Here is a 20029-nt window from a genome sequence, read left to right on the forward strand (position 1 = left end):
TATCAAGAGCGTCGCTGAATTCCCACGTTTGAACTGAAGTTACTTCTCTCACGGTTTCTGGCACGTGTGACACCTGGTGGCACCGCATAGTCAGCATGTGCTCGCGCACTGTAGCTGCCTGGTAGTGTGACCAAAAATTAAATTATTATTTATATTTAAATTGTTGAATTCAGTTGCTTTTAATTCCTATTTTTTATTTTATGTATTAACATGTACTGTTATTGACGTTGCTGAATACCACGTGGAGCTTATGTTATTCGTTTGGTTAGTGAAGTTAGTAAATGAAAGGTAATAATAAACATACATAATCACGAAGCGCTTCACATTGGGTTAATTTTAAAATCAAGTTTCACTTGTCCATTTGGAAGTGTTTGTGTCTAAGTGTGTGAATGAGACACGACGAAGGTTACGCTGCGTTCAGAGAGACGTTTAGTGTGCGTTAGTAACTATAGGCAGCATCTCGCTATGATCCATGACCACAACGCATCTGTGGATCTCAGCATGGACTTTAAAATGTGAACACCACTTGAAGCGTATATACTTTGTTGTAAATGTACTGACATGCTCCAGAGGTCGCGGTCTAATGTCTCAGTGTCTTGGCAACAAAGGTGTTCTGGTCCAGTCTGTTGTTTCTCCGTGCGCGTGAATCACGAGTCTACTGTGGAGTTACCATCACTGCTGCTCGGGCGAATCAGTGTGCGGCTCCTCCAGGATCCAAGGCGATTTGGATTCCGCTCCCGTTCAGTCCAGAATGGCACTACCTCCTTAGTGGAGGCGGAGATCGGAGCGTCAATTGCGTACAAAAGTGCGTTAACACAGAACAGTTTGGTCTACTTCATAGTTTTGCGTCGGTGAACTTTTACATTCTTCCAATTGACTTGTACGTGCACTGTTGGATTTATTTCACCTCCGTCGCAGTGAAAAGCTTTTCCGCGCAATGTTAGGAGCGGCGGTGCGTTTGCGTGCTCTGCTGTTGCAGTGTTTCATCACTGGTGCCCTGTGCAACGCGTTCAGTTTCACGGAGGAACCTGCGGAGAGAGCTGCAAAATCAGATGGATATTGCAGTTGGATTTTAAAAGCACAACCGCAAGGAGCCAGGAAAGAGGGCTACAATGAGTTTCGACTCCGTGTCGAAGGGGACCCGGAGCATTATCAGCCCGGCAGCACTTACAGAGGTACAGTTGACATAAACTGCGTTACAACTGCGCGTTTCACTTGTCAGGACTCTTAGCGTTTCTGTCCCGCTGACACGGACTAAGTGCGCTTACCGTGTGCCCTGCAGCAAGACTAAGTAGTGACTTAACGACTGCTAAGTGATAATCAACGAATATGCGATGCCTTTTGATCAAGCTGAAATCAACGATATTTGTGACTTAAGAAGCTACAAACTGTGAAATGTATCCCTGAATTGCGCAATGACTGGAAATGTGTAGACCTATAAATAAATAGTGTGTTTTTATAGAATGTTTGTTACTTATAAAATGGAAGCAAATCGTAAAGTCATTAAAGAATTGATACTCCAGGTATGTGAATATGGGATGCAAAGTCAGCCTAACTTATTTTTATATCAAGTCAAGTACATTTACATATACAGAGGTGAAATACAACCACCTGAGGTGATCTAGGTAGTTTCTGGAGCATTTAATTTCTCTTACAGGAACAAAGTCAACAACACGTTCAATACATCATATGGTGCCCAGAAACGTCTCTTGTATGGATCTGTTATTATAAAGCATATTATACAGTTTTGCTTTACTGACATATTCTCCCCCCCCCCCCCCCCCCCCCTCTCACAGTGTCTCTGCATGCGAGCAACCCGGCATACTTCAGAGGTTTCACTATCATAGCACTTAAAGAGGGGAGGAACGGAGAGAAAGAGGAGGATTATGCTGGCCGTTTCCAGGTAGGACTGTTTTCAAAAGCCTTGCCGGTCCACACCAAAACAAACAAAACAGTAACCAGATGCAGTGTAAAGCACAATACAGGGAGGAGGAAGATGCTGATTTTATATATGGAAAAGCATCTGAGTTTTGCTTCCTGCAGATGACATCGAAATGGCTTATTCAGTTTTATTCCATGAGGAAGACATCCTAAGTGGGAGGTCACCTTACTGTCCGAAGAGGCCATTTATGTAGTAGCCCACCCGTGCATCTGCTGCTGTGGTGAAACGTCAGACTGTGAGTGTGAGACCCAGGGGCTGGCAACCTCTCTAATGCTTCTGCCAGTATCAGCCAGGCTCACACTCAGCCACACCTGGCCAAATCTTTTCCATCAGCGCCATATGCTGCTGCTGCCGGGACTGCCTCACTGCACAAGCTCTCATGCAAGACAAGACCGGAGGGGAGGGCAATGGGGCCTCTTAAAGTGTCTCAGCAACAATAAATCTGACTGGGCTCTTCTTCCCAGACTCTTCTCTGATGCAAGAGTCACTTCCTGTGTCACGCAGGGGTTATTGAGGACGTCGGCGAGCTCTCGCCTTGCTCACCCCATTTCCATTGTCCGTGAGTTCTGAAGTGGCAACAGAGGTGCCACTTTACAGTGAGATGGACACCACAGCTGACCCAGTCAGAGGCTGGAATGTTCCTCTGTCTCTCTGACGTTCTCGCTCTTTTGTCCCTGCCAGTCTCTGTGAACATCTTTCTTTACCCCCTCTAACTCCCCCCACCCCAACACCCCCCCCTCCCCACGGTGCATTCATGGCTTTGTGCGCCAGAGCTGGTTTTCATGTGGAGATGAAGCGGGTCTGTAGAAGGGCGGAAGTTCAAAGTGAGGACCCAGCTTCCACCTCATGCCAGCTGGACGGGCCTAGAAGGGGAGAAAGGAGGGAGAAGTTCCTCTTTCTGAGGGGGGAACGATGCCAAATGGTTCGGGCTGTGTTTCTCCTCACGATGCAAGATGAGAGGAGTCAAATAAAAAGGATCAAGAATAAACAGTTGGGGGATTTGGCTCACCAGCTGTTTCTCCAGGTCTCAAAGCCAAGTGTTATCCACTATTAGTCTAAGGGGCCACGTTTCCTTCCTCTTTAAATGAATAATGCAAGTATACAGGCACATAGAGGAAAGAGATGACACCTAACCCTGAAGTAGTGAGATACTAGATCTTCTGTCAAGTAGCGAATGCGGTAGAGTTTCTAAATGCTAAAGTTTAAATTTTATAATTTTACAGTGTTGTTTCACCTGTGTGCTGCCACGTACGCATAGCCCTGAGTTTCCTTCTGTCTTTCAGTGTCCATATGTGATCACAGCCCCTCTTATGCAGCTGAGACCCTCACCCACTACTGTGTTGTCCTGTGCCAAAGCAAACAAAGGCATTTCAAAGTAAAGGGAGGGACATTCGTTACCCTTTCACAGACATATAAATATTTTTGCATAGCTTAGATGGATTTGAATTTGAGTGTTATATGTGGCAGTATGTAAAAAATCTGTCAAGAATTCTTTATCACATTATAAAGAATGAAGGCTCCTGATTATTTAGCCATCCAGTCATTCATTGGCAGCTTTATGCTCATAGGATAAAGCTAGAAAATGTGAAATATTTGGATAAATGTTGTTTTCCAGAGTTAACTCGAGCTGCAATTTCATTTAATGTTTTGTGATATTTAACAAGTTTATTTACTAAATTAAACCCAAAGACTTTTTTGATTGTTCAAAGTAATAAAAAAACTGTGTTCATGATGTTTTCCCCCCAGGCTAAAAACCATGCAGGAACTTAAGTCCTGTGTTCTAGTAGTTTTGATTAAGTCAGAAACACTTAGGTGAATTGAACGGATCAATACTGCAGTCATAAACACAGTTTATGACCCCTGATGCTACTGTGTAACTGACTGAATCAGATCTCAGCAGTGCCTGTTTTAGCTGTAATTACTCTAGCTGACAATGTCCCTGTAGAGGCATCCTGCCCCAGGGGACGCAGGCCCCTTTAGAGAAAGGTCATGGTTCATGGACAGCCGTTCTGTATCGGTCCCCCCCTCCCCCCCACTTCCCTCCATACATGTTCTCGGTATGTGGATCAGCTTTCCTACAGTTTTTTTGCTTTTTCTTTTCCCCTGGAGTGCTTACCTGTGTATGACTCTCTTTAATGACAGTGAGCACCAGGATGCTGACCTATCTGATTTAATTGCCCTTAGTAAAAGGTCCTCTCTCAGTCACTGCTGCTTAACCCCCGGGGCAATTGGTGTTAACGTTGAGGTCTTAAGGGTTGGCGAAAGCTTTGGCACCTTCAAGGCCAGAGCTGTTTGACATTAGGTTAGGCTTGAACTCAGCTAGTCAGCGCTAATCAGTCTTCCAGGTCTTTTGGCCAATGCAGCAGTTCTCTCTGTATGTTTCTACTATGGTCCTCCAGTTCAATTAAGGAGCTACTTTATAAGCGTTCGTGTGAAGTGCGGCTTTCACAGCTACAAATGTGGCCCCCCCTGTGAACCTGAAAAGTCAGCATGTAGTACAGCAACCTTTGTATTGTCTTTTTGTGTCGCCCATGCTCCCATTATCCCCAGAAGCTGACTGCACTGAAGGTTCTGGACTTTTGTTTGCTGTTGAAATTGATTTCATGGTGTGGTTTATTTAGTGCCCATGTAGAGTTCCCCTTCTGTGGAGAGTGCGGCACACCATAGTATGATACACTCAGTGAGAATATTACAGGTAAAACTGAAGGAGAAATCAGGGCCAGAGTGATAAGCTGTACACTCCCAGTCTGTGGCTACGTCCCACATTTTTATGAAATCCTGATTCCCACAGGTGAACAAACATTCTGAATGTAATTCATTGCATTTTAGAGGTGTTGCTGTGTGTTGCACTTTGAAGAATCGTTGTTCTGTCCTACTTGGCTTGTTTAGGGGGGACATTGGCGCAAATGTCGGCCTTGTGATTGACTCTCTTACTTCTTAATGAAGGCATTCCACTCATCTAAGCAAATCAGCGGTGAACCCTCCCACACATGCGCGCAGACACACGCAAATATCTGGATCTGCACTGTCTACATGAGCAGCCACATGAAATAAAAGAAAAGAAAAAATAGACACGGTAGATTCTCCTTTTCAGCTGAGACACAGCTTATGGGTTCTTCCCACAGCTACCAATGAATAATATTCAGCCTGCTGAAACTCTTATGGAATGCTAACGACAAGCCTGACCTAGTCCCCGTCCCCACTCGTCCCCCGTCCCCACTCATCCCCCATCCCCACTCGTCCCCATCCCCACACGTGCCCCATCCCCACTAGTCCCCCGTCCCCACACGTCCCTGATCGTCCCTGATCGTCCCTCCGTCTTTGTCCTACCACAGTAAAGTCCCTTGGTGAGGCTCACAAGCTCCAGAGAGCTGTGCCCTTTCATTGCTCTTCCATCCTTGTGTCAGGAGAGCCAGTCATAACACTGCACCCATCCTTTGACCAGCATGCCCAGACTACGTGCCTGACTCATAATCACAGCCTGGAGGCAAAGTCTCTCTCTCTCTCTCTCTCTCTCTCTCTCTCTCTCTCTCTCTCTTCCCCCACCTCCAAGGTTGATGCTGCCCAAAAGGTTTTTTTTTTTTTGCTTTTACTTCAGAATTCTGGAAAACGGAAACCTCTTGCCGTTGGGGTTAGTTGAAGAGCAGCTTATTTGAAATCAGGACGCGTGCACTGCCTCAGCCATTTCTGCCTCGACTCTGACTGCTCTAAAAGCACTTTTGTTTGGCACTCTGGGGAGATGGTTGGAACCGTGCCTGACTGGTGACTGACTACTTTTCTCTTGACTGATAACATCATTTATAACATTATTTATGAAATATGATTCAGATCCAGAGTCCATGTTCATTCTGACCTGACCTTAACTCAGTTTCCTCTTTGTGGTGTTAAACCTTTCTTGATTGCTAAGAGGATTTTTAATTTGCGGATAATTCTCCACCTTCATCCCTTGTGGTCTTGATTCCAGCCAGCTGGAAATCTTTGTCCTTTGCGACCTCTGACTACGGCTAGAGGTTCCTAGCAACTTGCTTGAGAAATGATCGTAGATTAAGAGGGTTTTTATTGTAAAGCATATGACATGTGTAATCACTTTCTCTGTGTTTGGTCATCCATGCAGCCGGTGGGCGCTGCAGAGTCCTGGCTTTGTTTGACATTGTGTGTTATTGTTCCAGCAGACTTGGCCCCACTCGGTCAGCCAAACGCTGCAGGTCAAAGGTCAGTCTGACCCTTTTCACAGCTGGCGTTTTACTGCATTCTCACAAGGTGTCATAGAGATGGACACACGTATGTGCACACAGATCCCACAAGCTCCCCACAATGCCCAGCCTGGAGGTCAGGCCACTTTGTCATAAAAATGGGATGGAGGCCAGAAATCACTGCTAACAAGCTTGACTTGAGTGTGATTTTTCTGTTTTTTTGTTTGCATGTTATTTTTGTTATATATGTGTGAATGCATAATTAATTAATTACAAATAAGAAATTAGACTTTTAAATGCCTTCAGACTTCCCCTCAGTATTCACATCCTGTCATGAGCTAATGTATAATGATTATCACTGCCCCTCTGGCCAGGCTAGGCCAGTAGCAATAGGGACGTGTGTCCATCTCTACGAGACCTTGTGAGAGTGCAGTAAAAGGCCAGTTGTGAAGAGTCAGACTGACCTTTATTTTAAATAGTTTAAATAAACTAAACAAAGCATGCGAGACTGATCCTTGAGATGAAGAAACATTAGTCTTTGTATTGTCAGCGTTCTTTATCTGTTGGGGAGATGTAGTCTAAATTCAGCTCTGTTCCCTGCAGCTTAGGGCTAATTAGGGTAGCAGTTTACCACTTTCTTGTGAAATATTGAACTTTAACATTAATAAGCTACAACTAGACATGTTTGTTCATTAATGAGCAATTAAGGCTCAGCAGCTGTCCTGTATAAAGTATGACACTAAGTCTTAATTGACTGTTGTTTTGTATAATTGTAGGTGTAAGCTATGTCCATAACCTTAAAACGTTGGTGGACACACACACACACACACACGCATACAATTCTTCTTTGCCACCACAAAAGCCCACACCTGGAGCACCATATATTACATAACATAACAAGTCTTAGTTGGCATAGAAATATCTATGTGTTTTCTAAGGCTAAATGTGCCAGAAGCAGAATACATTAGATGACAAGTATGAAAGTAGGAATCTTGCATCCATGTTTCCCATTAGCTATCTACTGTATTTAGGAGATTCTAATGATGGCAAATGAAAGGTAATTACCTAAAGTTCCAAAAGCAGCAGCCTAGAGAATTATGAAAGCTAATGCATAAAACCTGAGCTTCAAAGACAAAGTTCCTATAAAGACATGGTAGAGTGAATGCACCTTATACAGGACTGTCTCAGAAAATTAGAATATTGTGATAAAGTGCTTTATTTTCCGTAATGCAATTAAAAAAAATGAAATGTCATACATTGTGGATACATTACAAATCAACTGAAATATTGCAAGCCTTTAATTGTTTTAATATAGCTGATTATGGCGTACAGCTTAAGAAAACTCAAAAATCCTATCTCAAAATATTAGAATATTTCCTCAGACCAAGTAAAAAAATAAAAAATATAACAGCAAAACAAAATCAAACATTTGAAAATGTCCATTAATGCACTCAGTACTTAGTTGGGAATCCTTTTGCACAGATTACTGCATCAATGCGGCGTGGCATGGAGGCAATCAGCCTGTGGCATTGCTGAGGTGTTATGGATGACCAGGATGCTTCAATAGTGGCCTTTAGCTCATTTGCATTATTGGGTCTGGTGTCTTTCATCTTCTTCTTCACAATACCCCACAAATTCTCTATGGGGTTCAGGTCAGGGGAATTGGCAGGCCAATCAAGAACAGCAATGCCATGGTCAGTACACCAGTTACTGGTGGTTTTGGCACTGTGGGCAGGTGCCAGATCATGCTGGAAAATGAAAGCATCATCTCCATAGAGCTTTTCAGCAGATAGAAGCATGTAGTGCTCTAAAATCTCTTGGTACACAACTGCATTTACTCTGGACTTGATAAAACACAGTGGACCAACACCAGCAGCTGACATGGCTCCCCAAACCATCGCTGACTGTGGGAACTTCACACTGGATTTCAAGCAACTTGGATTTTGCTCCTCTCCAGCCTTTCTCCAGACTCTGGCGCCTTGACTACCAAATGACATACAAAACTTGCTTTCGTCTGAAAAGAGGACTTTGGACCACTCTGCAACTGTCCAGTGCTTCTTTTCCATAGCCCAAGTCAGACGCTTCTTCCGTTGTCTTGAGTTCAGAAGTGGCTTGACCATGGGAATACGGCTATTGTAGCCCATTTCCCGGACACGTCTGTGAACAGTGGCTTTTGATACCTGGACTCCAGCTTCAGTCCACTGTCTTTGAAGCTCCCCCAAATTCTGGAAGCGGCTCTTCTTCACAATGTTGTTAAGGCTGCGGTCATCCCTCTTGGTTGTGCAGCGTTTCCTGCCACATTTCCCCCTTCCAACAGACTTTTTGTGAATGTGCTTTGAAACTGCACTCTGTGAACAGCCTGCTCTTTGAGAAATTTCTTTTTGTTTCTTACCCTCCTGATGGAGGGTGTCAATGATGGTCCTCTGGACAGCAGTCAGATCAGCAGTCTTCCCCATACTTGAGATTTAGTTTACTGAACCAAGCTGAGTGTTTTTCAAGGCTCAGGAAACACTTGCAGGTGTTTCGAGTTAATTAGACGATTCAAGTGATTAGTTGAATAGCCTACTAGGATACTTTTTCAAGATATTCTAATATTTTGAGATAGGATTTTTGAGTTTTCTTAAGCTGTACGCCAGGTATCACCAAATGGCGGACCGCGGTCCGGATCCGGACCCGAACGCCGTCCTGTCCGGACCCAATCACATTCCTGATTAACTGGATACGGACCCAAATGCCAAAAAAATTTTAACGGGAGACTATATTTTAAACCGGAGAATTTATTTTCAGACGAGTGTTACGTTCACCACCCATTTGAGTGTTACGTTCGTCCCTCCCCGCTCAACAACTTTCGTTCACAACAAATAGTCATTCTTTAGGTTAGTGTTTCCTTTAAGGCCCCTAGCTGTGGTGGTCACCTTCAGTCTGCTACATTTGGAGTTTGCTGCTGTGCCTGCGTATAAAGTCTATCTAATCAAACCTACAGCTGATTTGATTACTGCTACGGTTTATTGGGTGGAGGATGTTAAGAAAATTGGAATTGCCCCTGACCTTCATGTATACATTGCATCTCTCTCTCTCTCTCTCTCTCTCTCTCTCTCACACACACACACACACACACACACACACATACAAAGCAGCTGAAAATCTCATGTCTGGAAGAGTCATGTGGGTATGCTTGGTATGAGAAATACCTTGCTTGTCTTCCCACTGCTAATGTTAGTAAGGGAATGCAATAGAATGAATTATAATTATGCATATAGTACAATTAAGAGAGGAACACCATCAAATAAAACTAACAAATCAGTTAATCAGAAGTAAGAAATTGTAGTTTATAGTTTGGTGCTTGATTGACAAGGGTTAATCGTATTCACAATTTAGTATGAAAGTGATTACACTAATTTGATGGAATTAAAAATTTAATCAAAAACTAATTTAATGACAAAAATCCATAATTACTGTGCAATTGCCAGATGTGGTTATTAAGGGTGATTTGTGAATAATTAGTTACATTTAATTAATTATTTCTATAGTACATGGTATTTCATTCCAAATCAAATGACTCAGTTAATGAAAGTAAACATGTAAATAATAATGTGCCTAGCCAGGAGTCCTGTGATTTGACGAAATGTAAACTATAAAAAGTGTAGCGGATACATATGTTAGTTTATGGATTATGAACGGGGCACCATCCTGATTGCTCAGGAACCAGTATTGTGATAACGGAGTTAGGTGGAATATGGTTTGATCAGTCTCATTACTAAAGGGTTAAGTTCTGGTTCCGCGCAGTGACCTAATACCATCGACCAAAATATGCATTTACCACCGTGACCAGATGAATAAATGTCCACATTTATTAAATGGTTAATATTACAATTGATACAAAGCATATGAATGATTTGGCTCAAATTGAAACTAAACCTATATGTGAATCTACTAATTTAAACCAGGGATATAATAGTGAACAACAAAGAATATAAAATTAAACAACAATAGCGAGTGATAAACAACTGTCGGATCATGAGATTTATTTATTTAACTATCCTAAGGCTTGCCTAACTAGCGTAGGACCCAGGGACGGACACGAGGTCTTTAGAGAGAGAATAGAAAAGAAGAAAGAGGAAGTTTGGGCAGGTTAATGGTAACAGTATTTACTATTTTGGACTCCGGGAGAAATAGCAGCTGGCAACCCCAAAACAGCATATGAACTGAGCGTCTTACTTCGAAGGAGAGACGTGGTTACGCGGACCAACCGGTGCGCGTTCACGGTTCGTTTCTTGAGGCGGCTAAGGTCTGCGGAGCAGGTCACGTGAGACGGCTCGGGTCGCGGAGGCTTAGCGGTGACGTCACAGTCGAAGCTTGAGGGCGCAGACAAACTTGTGCAGATGACTTGACTGAGAAAGAAGATGAGCTTGACTTGAACGACTAGACGAAATAAAAGTACTTTTGACGACGAAACGTAGAATAAAGAAAATAAAGAAGAATCTTCTGTTGGACTCTGTGAGAGCGTTAGTTGCGGTCTCTTGGCATCGCTCTTCTGGACACTGCGGTGTTCGGCGTGAGTCCAGCGAACAGTCGCGATGGTTTGGCGTGTTCGAGTCTTTGAGTCTCGGCGACTCTGGCGAAGTTCTCCAAGTCTTCCCAAATTACCAGGCTGCCAAGCTCATTGTTTCGCTTCGAGCTAGGGCTTTTAAAACAAGTTTTAGGGGCGTAATTGTAAGGCGCTTTCATGTTCATCAGGCCATTGACCATTGGCCTTTATTAATGAATATTCATGACCTTTGCCCAGACAAGGGGGGAGAGAGAGAGAGAGAGAGAGAGAGGAGCGAGGGGTGCCCGTCTTTCCAGGTCTAGTTAATGACTTAACCAAAGAAGACAGATTAACACAATATGAAGACAAAAGGGAATTCCTAAATAACTTGTCTTACATACTCTGCCTAAACAATAATTAATTTGGTTCTATTAGTCTACACATTGAGCCATTCTTAATTTCCACTTGGACAATAAATGACACATAGGCTAATGCACAGACAGGCATAAATGTGAGGTCACATACGCACACATGAGAATGATTACATTCAATGAGTAACATACAAACTAATACATAGATATGTGTATGCCTCATATCGCACATTACATGTTGATACTTGGTTATATATGAATCTAAATTAATATCACATCGGAATACAAGTGTGATGTTATATCTAAAATGATGCAACACAAGAATATGTGAGTACATAGGTCTCTATGACCAACACATAGAATTAATGAGCATGCATGTCTAAACAGTAGAACACACAGCAATATATGTATGCATGCCTGCATTCATTATACAATTTAAGGCTACAAGAACAGGTATATCTTAACTACTGATACACAAAGTAATACATGGTTATGCATCAATGTGGTGTGTTTATACAACCACAGAGATTCTGATAACATTACGTAATGCTTAATACATGAAAGATCACGATTGGTTTCTTTATATCAACCACAGATCACATAATGTTCAATTCAGAGGTACTCTGTCCTGGTGCCTGAAGGCTGGGAAGCTGGATATTGGTTCCATGCATAATTGTCCTTCCCTTGGGTGAAAGATAGTCATGTTTGGTGTCTCTAGACTGCATCCGCCGAGCTGGTTCCTGTAAGCTGAATTCCAATTCCGTGTACAGTTCAGATTTGGAGTTACAAGGATTTCTAAAATATTGCACCTTTAGTTCTGGGTCTTAACACAAGAATTCAAGGTGTTATAAAATGGGGTCAAACCTTGGAGAATCAGATAGGCCTGTGATTTAAGTTTATGAGTGTAGACCTTTCCTGCTCTTTGTGCTCTGTGCTCTCCTGAGAAGGGTTGATCCTGGCCAGAGCATATTAAAGGTCTTTGTTTTACTCTCAGACGATCAGATAAGTTAAGTCTTCCTAAGCTTTTTGGAGAGGAGAGCCATTAGGAGTAGGGATTCCTTGGTGATTGTTACCGAGCGAAGGACCAGTGTTTATGTTTACATACACTTAAAGAGCTGTGGCTGGGTTAGTCTCTTGCCTTCCAAGGTGAAAATAATCCACTTTGTGATTTTGCAATGTCTTTGGCTGTCTCCGTTACAAAAGTAAAAAAAATAATTGCCTTTGAAAATGTTTAGATATTTTATACTGATTATGATTTCTGAATGTGTGGTTTTGGGTATGTCATTGTAGGTAATTGATGAAGAGGACACTCAGTTTATGACTAATTGCCCTCCTGCTGTAACCGAGAGTACCCCTCGCAGAAGGACACGGATACAAGTATTCTGGACAGCGCCCCCATCAGGCACTGGCTGTGTACTACTGAAGTAAGTGTCAGACTTCATGTCTTCTTTGTGGATTTAACCATACTATATGACACAACTATCATCTGTCATAGTCTTTTTCACTGTTGATTACATGTAATAGTAATTTGGTCATTTCTGTATCTGGGTCAATAGATGTTGAGTGGGTCAGCACTAGAGCAAGTGGTAAGTGTTAGCAGGGGAATAAGCTGCTTAGATCAGCTTATATCTGTATTAATGAGATGCATCACCAACCTGGAGCCTGATGAACATGTTTATAGTATGTGGCATCAAATTGCATGACACATGATTGGACCTTTAACAGGTGTGACTTTGTATGATCTGACTTTGCAATCAATCAGTAATCAGTTTGGAAGTAATAAAGACTAGATAAAATCACCCACAGGACTGAACCCAGAGTGATTATAGTCAGAACAGAGATGTACAGCGCTAGAATTGATATTGCTGTGTGTGCTTTTATCAAGATTTACATCAGACAGCGTGCTGGGCAGTAAACGTTGTAAAGCTGTCTTATACAAGAAGGGATGGATCTGATAAAGAGAGTGGAACAGAGAGGAATGGAGGAGATGCAGCTTGCGTGACATTCTGATCACTGTGTTATCAAAGCGTGTGTGTGGAGTGAGCGTGGAGTGAGTGTGGAGTGAGCGTGTCACTCCATGCTGGTGCCGTGGAAGCCGTCCGCATTCCTTATTAATGCCCGTTATTATGTGGTTGTCCAGATGAGAGATGAGCTTCCTGTTCCTGATGTCTGAGCTGTTGTCCACCAGCTGGCTCCTCTCCTGCTGCTCTAACCAGGAATACAGGGTTACTAAAGTCCATAACAGTCTTGAACCCAAGAGAGAAGGAGAGAGAGAGAGAGAGAGGCAGAGAGGCAGAGAGAGAGAGGTGAGCAAAAGAGAGAAAGCGAGAGAGAGAGGTGGGGGGAGGCAAGAGGGAGAGCGAGTGAGAATTATTGAGCGGGACTGACAGCAGGGGAAATAAAGGATACAGCATGAGGAAAACAGTGTCTGGGAAAAGCATGTCGGAAAAGGGAGATATGAAAGAAGGCTTGACAACATGAAAACGGAACATCATGGAGGAGGAGAGCGATTGCTGGAGGCCGACTGTGGAGGGGGGGGGGGGGGTCAGGGGGGCAGCACAAAACGTCCAGGGAATTCAGGAGAGAAGAGGTGTGGAGAAGCAAAGGAATACAAAGGTCGACCTGGTTGAACCTTTGTGCTTTATTCATTTCTCAGTCAACAGGGGAGTCCTGAAGCTAAGACTTCAGTGTTCCCAGGAATTTAAATCATGTTTCAGACGTTTGCTACCAAGTGCCAGTTGACTAGAGCAACTGAACAAACAGCCAATTGCAAAATATTCTGATGTGTAGGAAAAGACTTATTAGCAAAATAAAAAGAAGCCAACGTTGTAACATGGTTAATTACTTTGGCGTGCCCTCTGAGAGCATCTGCACTCAAACTCAGTAAGTTGACTCCAATTAAAAGTTTGCATTCAAAGACCGACAGGTGTATGAAAAACAGTGGGCTAGCCCAAACATCAAATTATTTGGCAAATATATCACATTCACGGTCAGTAGGGTTGCCACCTAGGTCTGGCACCATCTCTCTCCATCTGACACAGGGTGGCGAGTGTAATCTGTTGGGGGGGTGGCAAACGTAAGCTGTTGACCGGGGGGGGGGGGCGTAAAATGTTACCGGAGGGGTTTAAAATGGACACAGCGAGAAAAAAAACAGATTTAAAGTGTGCAGAAACAGTCTGAATCGCTGAATCGTGGTTTGAACTAACCTAGTTTTTTTTTGCCGGGACCGAATATTAAAAAGAAGAAAAACCGGGACAAACCGGGACAGCCCGGGAAAACCGGGACAGGCACGTGAAAACCGGGACAGTCCCAGGAAAACCGGGACAGGTGGCAACACTAACGGTCAGACAAACATATATACAAATGCAAACAAATGACTCTAAAATATTTAAATCAGTCTTTAAATATAACTGAATGATCAACATGGCATCTGGTATTATGGAATTTCCAGTAAAATGCATCTGATTAAACCATATTGCGTTTCTCCAAACATATAAGGTTTGTTGTCACTGTCATAATTTCAACTTCATACAACTCATCACAGCATTGTCTCTTAAACAGCTGAAGTGATCCCATCTTACTGAGCATTGCTTTTAACTTTCCTATGGTTGATTACTTCATTCATTCATCTGCACTAGTTATTCATCCTAGTTTAGAAATAGTTTTATTTTTCTTTTATTGTGTTGCCTTTTACATCAGAAAAGGTTTCAGATAATATACGACTTATATGAACTCAGGATGTATTTGGCATAATTGTTTGTTGTGTAACATCATTACAGCCTCCCAGCCTCCACTCTCTGCACCGCACGAGATTGTCAGGACCGCTAGCGATTAGCACCATCAGCTGGCAGTCTGGGCCGCCTGTGAAGCGTTTGTTGATTGGATCGTCCGCTCTCTGTGTGTGATTTAACACCTTATCTGACAATACAATCGTGTCTTGCTGTGTACTTGCCTTTGGAAGAACTGTTTACAGAAAATGTCTTTCAGTCAAGCTTTTGCCAGGTGAGGCTACATGCCAGTGCCTAATTCGATTTGTGTTCAGCCACCTCTCAGCTCAGGGCAGACCCTGCACTGGACTCCCATCAGACAGATTTGTATCCATGTTCTCCTGTCTAGGCTCAGGTTTAGACTTGTGCAATATGCTAAACATAGGCCAGAAAGCGGCGAGAGGTCAAGGCCTGCCATAAAAGAGCTCTGATTCACTGATTTAGTGAATTTGTGACCACCTGCTGAATGGAAAGTTCAGCATTGCCATCAACCACAGGAGGTGCTCTTTAAAAAATAATAAAAAAGACAGAAACACAGCAGGAGCTAAGTGCTCCAGCAGAACCCTGGCTAGTCTGGTCATCCCTGGGTCCGGGCTGCCTGAATGAGCATGACTGTGCATGGATAGGCGATACAAAGCTCAGTTAAATTCAGAAGGGAAGACCCACATTGATTTCCTATTGACTGCCCTGATGCCATCATCCCCTTGAACTTTCAGCTGCTGCTGTCTGAACTGCATATTTTGGCCATTTATTTTGCGCCTTTCAGATAGTGGGATGCATCGCAAAAGCATGTTGGAGGGATCAAGAATCCTTCACGGAAGCACCAGCGAGTGACACATTGCTGCTATTATTACAGCTATTGATTTGTATTACTGCTCCTACTAAACCACACACATAAATCCACACATGCTCACATGCAAAGAAGCACACATACATACACGTGTAATCACACAGACATAACACAAAACGTTAGCGATGCTGGTCACAAATGCAAGGTAGCATGCACAAATTCATATTATGCAAATGTGTCATGCTAATTTGTGGCAAGAGCTTTAAATGAATGTCAACCACATTTGCATGTTGCCAGAGCTTTTAGCAAGCTGGCTTTCCTCTTACTTGGGTGTGGACCTCATCTATGAGTGAATGAATCAGTATAATTTTAATATCATGGAATATTTTTCAAGTCCAAGCAAATACAAAGCCTTCTCACACAAGTTTGGTTTGAAATATACTTGATCTGCTGAGTGTGCTGGTCATCTTCACTCCAGTCCATTCTGATTCAGCACGTGGGCATTTCTGTATTTGTGGAAGAAGGTTTTTTCATTACAGAGAGCGTTTGGACCATGTGGTCACACTCCTCCAAGTTAGCCTCCTTTTGCTTAAGACATGGCAGCTTTAATTGTGGAGTAACTGCATTGCACAGACATGGTGAAGCCTAGAAATGAAGTCTTGATCACAACAATCTCCTGTCTGAGGCCAAGCTGTTTACTGAGTGAAACTTTGGGACTCGCTTTTTGGGACATGAACAATATGGTCCAGTAAGTGACAGGGAGTAGTTTTTTTTTGTTTTTTAAATTAAATATGAATGCATGCAAAACGTTTAACTGACCCATTAGCATAATTTCCAAAACTTTCCCTTTCATCTATTATGAGAGGGAATGCATGATTCAAGGCTCTGCTGTGCGCTCATTTATATTTTATGGCCTTAAACTTGAGCTTGAAGAGAAGCTCAAGTTTAAGTTTGACACACACCCACACACACACACACCCACACACACGCACCCATACACTGAGGCGATTAACATCACCAGTGTAGATGCAGGGAAGTGAGTCTGCCTTTAATAACGTCTCATTGATAGAATATAAATTGGATGTTAAATAACCATTACCGCAGCTGATTGTCTGGCCGGCCCAGGGAAGAGAGAAGATTTTCTTCCGGTGCCTCTCTTTCCCACGTATGTGAAATTGGGGTGAGATTGAATTAAAGCATGGACAATTAGAGTGGATTTGGCAGTGCTTGTGGGTGACTGGTGGGTGCAATGCATGCGTGGGTGTCTACTGTATACAGCAGTGTTGGAGTATGTCAGTGTTATGTTATGTGAACTGTGTGAGCGGAGGTGAGGCAGGGAGCTGCTATGGCGATGTCTTTTCCCTCCATCTTCTGTGCCAGCCTCACCACATGGTGCATATTCTCATATCTACATCCTGCCACTGCCCCAGTGTTCTGGATACTCGTTTTTTTTTTCTTTTCCATTCAATCAACTGTTGCCCCTTCGCGGCACATAATACTGGACAAGCAGTAGCCACATTTCTGTAAAGACGTATGTAGTCCCACTCGCCAGCACCAAATGGCACAAAGGCCACAGAATAAACAAAATAATGGGCTGAAAAGAGTAAATAAAAGAGCTGTCACTTTTCCTAGTGCTCACACCATCAAACAAAATGCAACTGACAGCAAGACCATTCAGGCTGCTGCAGGACCCTGGGCACCATTCTTTTCAATTAGGAAGCTGGAATAACATCACCACCATGGCAAGGAAAGGCTCAAGAAAACAGAAATGCTTGATTGGTTGTTTCTTTCTCTATTATCTCTCATTCCATCTCCCATAGAATGTACACTGTAAAACATTTCCATGTAAAATTACAGTAGTTTACTGGCAGCAGTTTCACCAGTATTATACCCTATTTTTACAGTACGGATACTGTAATTACAATTACAGCATAATACTGTAAACACAATCTACACAATATTACTGTTTTTTTTAAACCTACAGCAATTTACTGTTAATTTCTGTTACAGCTAACAGAACTCTGTATACAAAAACAACAGCTCAAAGGGCAGCGGTAGCTCAGTGGTTAAGACGTTGGTGTTGCAATCCAAAGGTCCTGAGTTCGAATCCCCCCCTCCTCCTAGCTGCCACTGCTGGGCCCCTGAGCAAGACCCTTAACCATCAATGGCTGGGTTTATATTTATGGCATTTGGCAGACGCCCTTATCCAGAGCAACTTACATTTTAATCTCATTTTTATACAAGTGAGCAATTGCGGGTTAAGGGCCTTGCTCAGGGGCACCTCAGTCATGGCCTAAGGTCTGGAAATCGAACCCACGACCCTCCGGTCACAAGACCAGTTCCCTAACCACCAGGCCATGACTGCCCTTATATAAAATTCTAGCCTAAGTATTTTTCTAATATTTTTTGTTAGCTTCGTACGGTTAGCTAAAAACGTCCACGATGTAACTTGCACCACAATGCACTCAAACACTCAAGCAAGTAGAAAAAAATAGGGGAAAAACTCAGGATTTTCTAATCTCCCAGCAGCCATTGCTAATTACAGTTAATTACTGTAATTAGGAAATGCTCAAAAGGGGGCGCTCGAATTACAGCAAAGATGCTTATCACCCACAATGCTTATCAGTTCACAGCAACTTCCTGTATATGAAGTATACAGTAGTTTACTGTCAGATTTTCCCTGTAAATTTATAGTCCTGTTAAAGAACAGTAAATTACCAATTTTCTGTTTGTATTAACAGTAGAGTGCTGTTTTCAAAAATAACAGGTTAATACTGTTGGAATTCTGCTGTAAATTAACAGCAATTTTTTACAGTGTACCTACTCAATTTGTGCCTTAAACTAATTTCTTTTATCTTTAGAACTGTCTGGTATACGCAGGGGTGGAAAGTAACTAATTACATTTACTCACATTACTGTAATTGAGTACTTTTTATGAGTAATTTGTAATTTTCTGAGTAGTTTTTGAAATATGTTAATTTTACTTTTACTTGAGTACATTTTGACCGAAGTAGTTTTACTTCACTACATTTGAACGCCCTGACATTACTAAGTAAAAAATATTGATGGTGAAAAATTTAATGCGGGCAGAAATTTAAACTTCTGAGTCCCAGAACTGAAGGCCAATTGCATGGCCTTGCCTTGCGCGCGCCCTTTCCATTGTCTCATAATCAGGTCGTAATCTGGTGCACTTTTTTTTCCAAAAGGATGAGATTGTTCTATCTTTAAATCTTCTATCTATCAGGTTCTGTGGGATCCTGTGGACATTTTATTGTGAAAAGTGGAATCCTGTGGGCACTGTATTTTGAATAGTTGGATCCTGTGAGCATTTTAAATGGTGGAATCCTGTGCGCATTTTGTTTTATTTTGAGATGTGTGGGATCCTGTGCGCATTTTATATTTTATTTTGAGTTGTGGCAACCTGTGGGCATTTTATTGTGAATAGTGGGATCCGGTGGGCACTGTATTTTGAATAGTTGGATCCTGTGAGCACTTACTTTTAAATTGTGGGATCCTATGAACATTTTTAAATTTTTGATGTGGGATCCTGTGGGCATTTTATTGTGAGTAGTGGAATCCTGTTGCATTTTAGTTTGATTTGTGGCATCTTGTGGGCTCTTAATTTTGTGTGCATTTTGTTTTTTGAATAATTTGTAATTTAAATTTCTTTATTCTTATCATAGTGTTATCCGTTGGACAATAGGACTGAAAATTGTTTGCACTTTATGGTACAGGTTATGACTGTCCTTGTGCTGTGAGGAAGTATGTTCCTGAGCCCAGCTGATCTTTTTACAAGTGTGGATGTGCACTTAAATACGCTTTGAAATAAATTAAAACTACTTGTGCTGAATTTGGTTCATGATTCATCCATGCATTAAATAACTGAAAGTAACTAAGTAACTTTTACTCAAATTACATTTTAAATGAAGTAATTTTGTACTTTTACTCGAGTAAATTTTGAGATGGGTAATTTTACTTTTACTCTGAGTAGATTTTAGGCAAAGTAATGATACTTTTACTCAATTACAATTTTTCAGTACTCTTTCCACCTCTGGGTATACGTTTCCTATGGCCAAATTATTTCCATATCAAGAAGCATATCAGAGAGACACACATTTGTGGTCCTCTTGTAATTACTTGAGAGAATGGTTCTGTGATTTATCTGCCTTTTCGGACAACACTGTATAATGTCAGCAGAGTATGGCAAGCGAATGTAAACATATATGACACCTGCCTCTATTGAAATCCTGTAGTCATTCTCTGCTTGAGGCCATGATACTGTGGAACCATACAGCCTATCACATGACTCTTTTTTCAGGCTGCTCAGTCAGTCCATAGGAGGTCCTGATTGCACCATTGTTCAGAGTGCTACTCTTTCAGTGGTGGTTTCCTCTCCTCTCCTCCACACCACTAGGGCCCCACGATTGCTTTTTACTTT

At 42.3% G+C, this 20029-nt stretch overlaps 1 protein-coding gene across 1 annotated transcript in view; it reads left to right on the forward strand.

Annotated features, from left to right (window-relative positions):
- The first annotated feature begins 483 nt into the window (after positions 1-483).
- spon1a (spondin 1a) overlaps positions 484-20029 on the forward strand; it is an 80674-nt gene continuing 61128 nt past the window's right edge. The window contains exons 1-3 of the mRNA XM_076992510.1: positions 484-1175; positions 1797-1903; positions 12325-12458. Coding sequence (XP_076848625.1) covers positions 938-1175; positions 1797-1903; positions 12325-12458 — 479 coding nt within the window. The 5' untranslated portion in view covers positions 484-937. The remainder of the gene's footprint in view (positions 1176-1796; positions 1904-12324; positions 12459-20029) is intronic.

This window comes from Brachyhypopomus gauderio, chromosome 2 (assembly GCF_052324685.1).
Source record: "Brachyhypopomus gauderio isolate BG-103 chromosome 2, BGAUD_0.2, whole genome shotgun sequence".
NCBI lineage: Eukaryota > Metazoa > Chordata > Actinopteri > Gymnotiformes > Hypopomidae > Brachyhypopomus > Brachyhypopomus gauderio.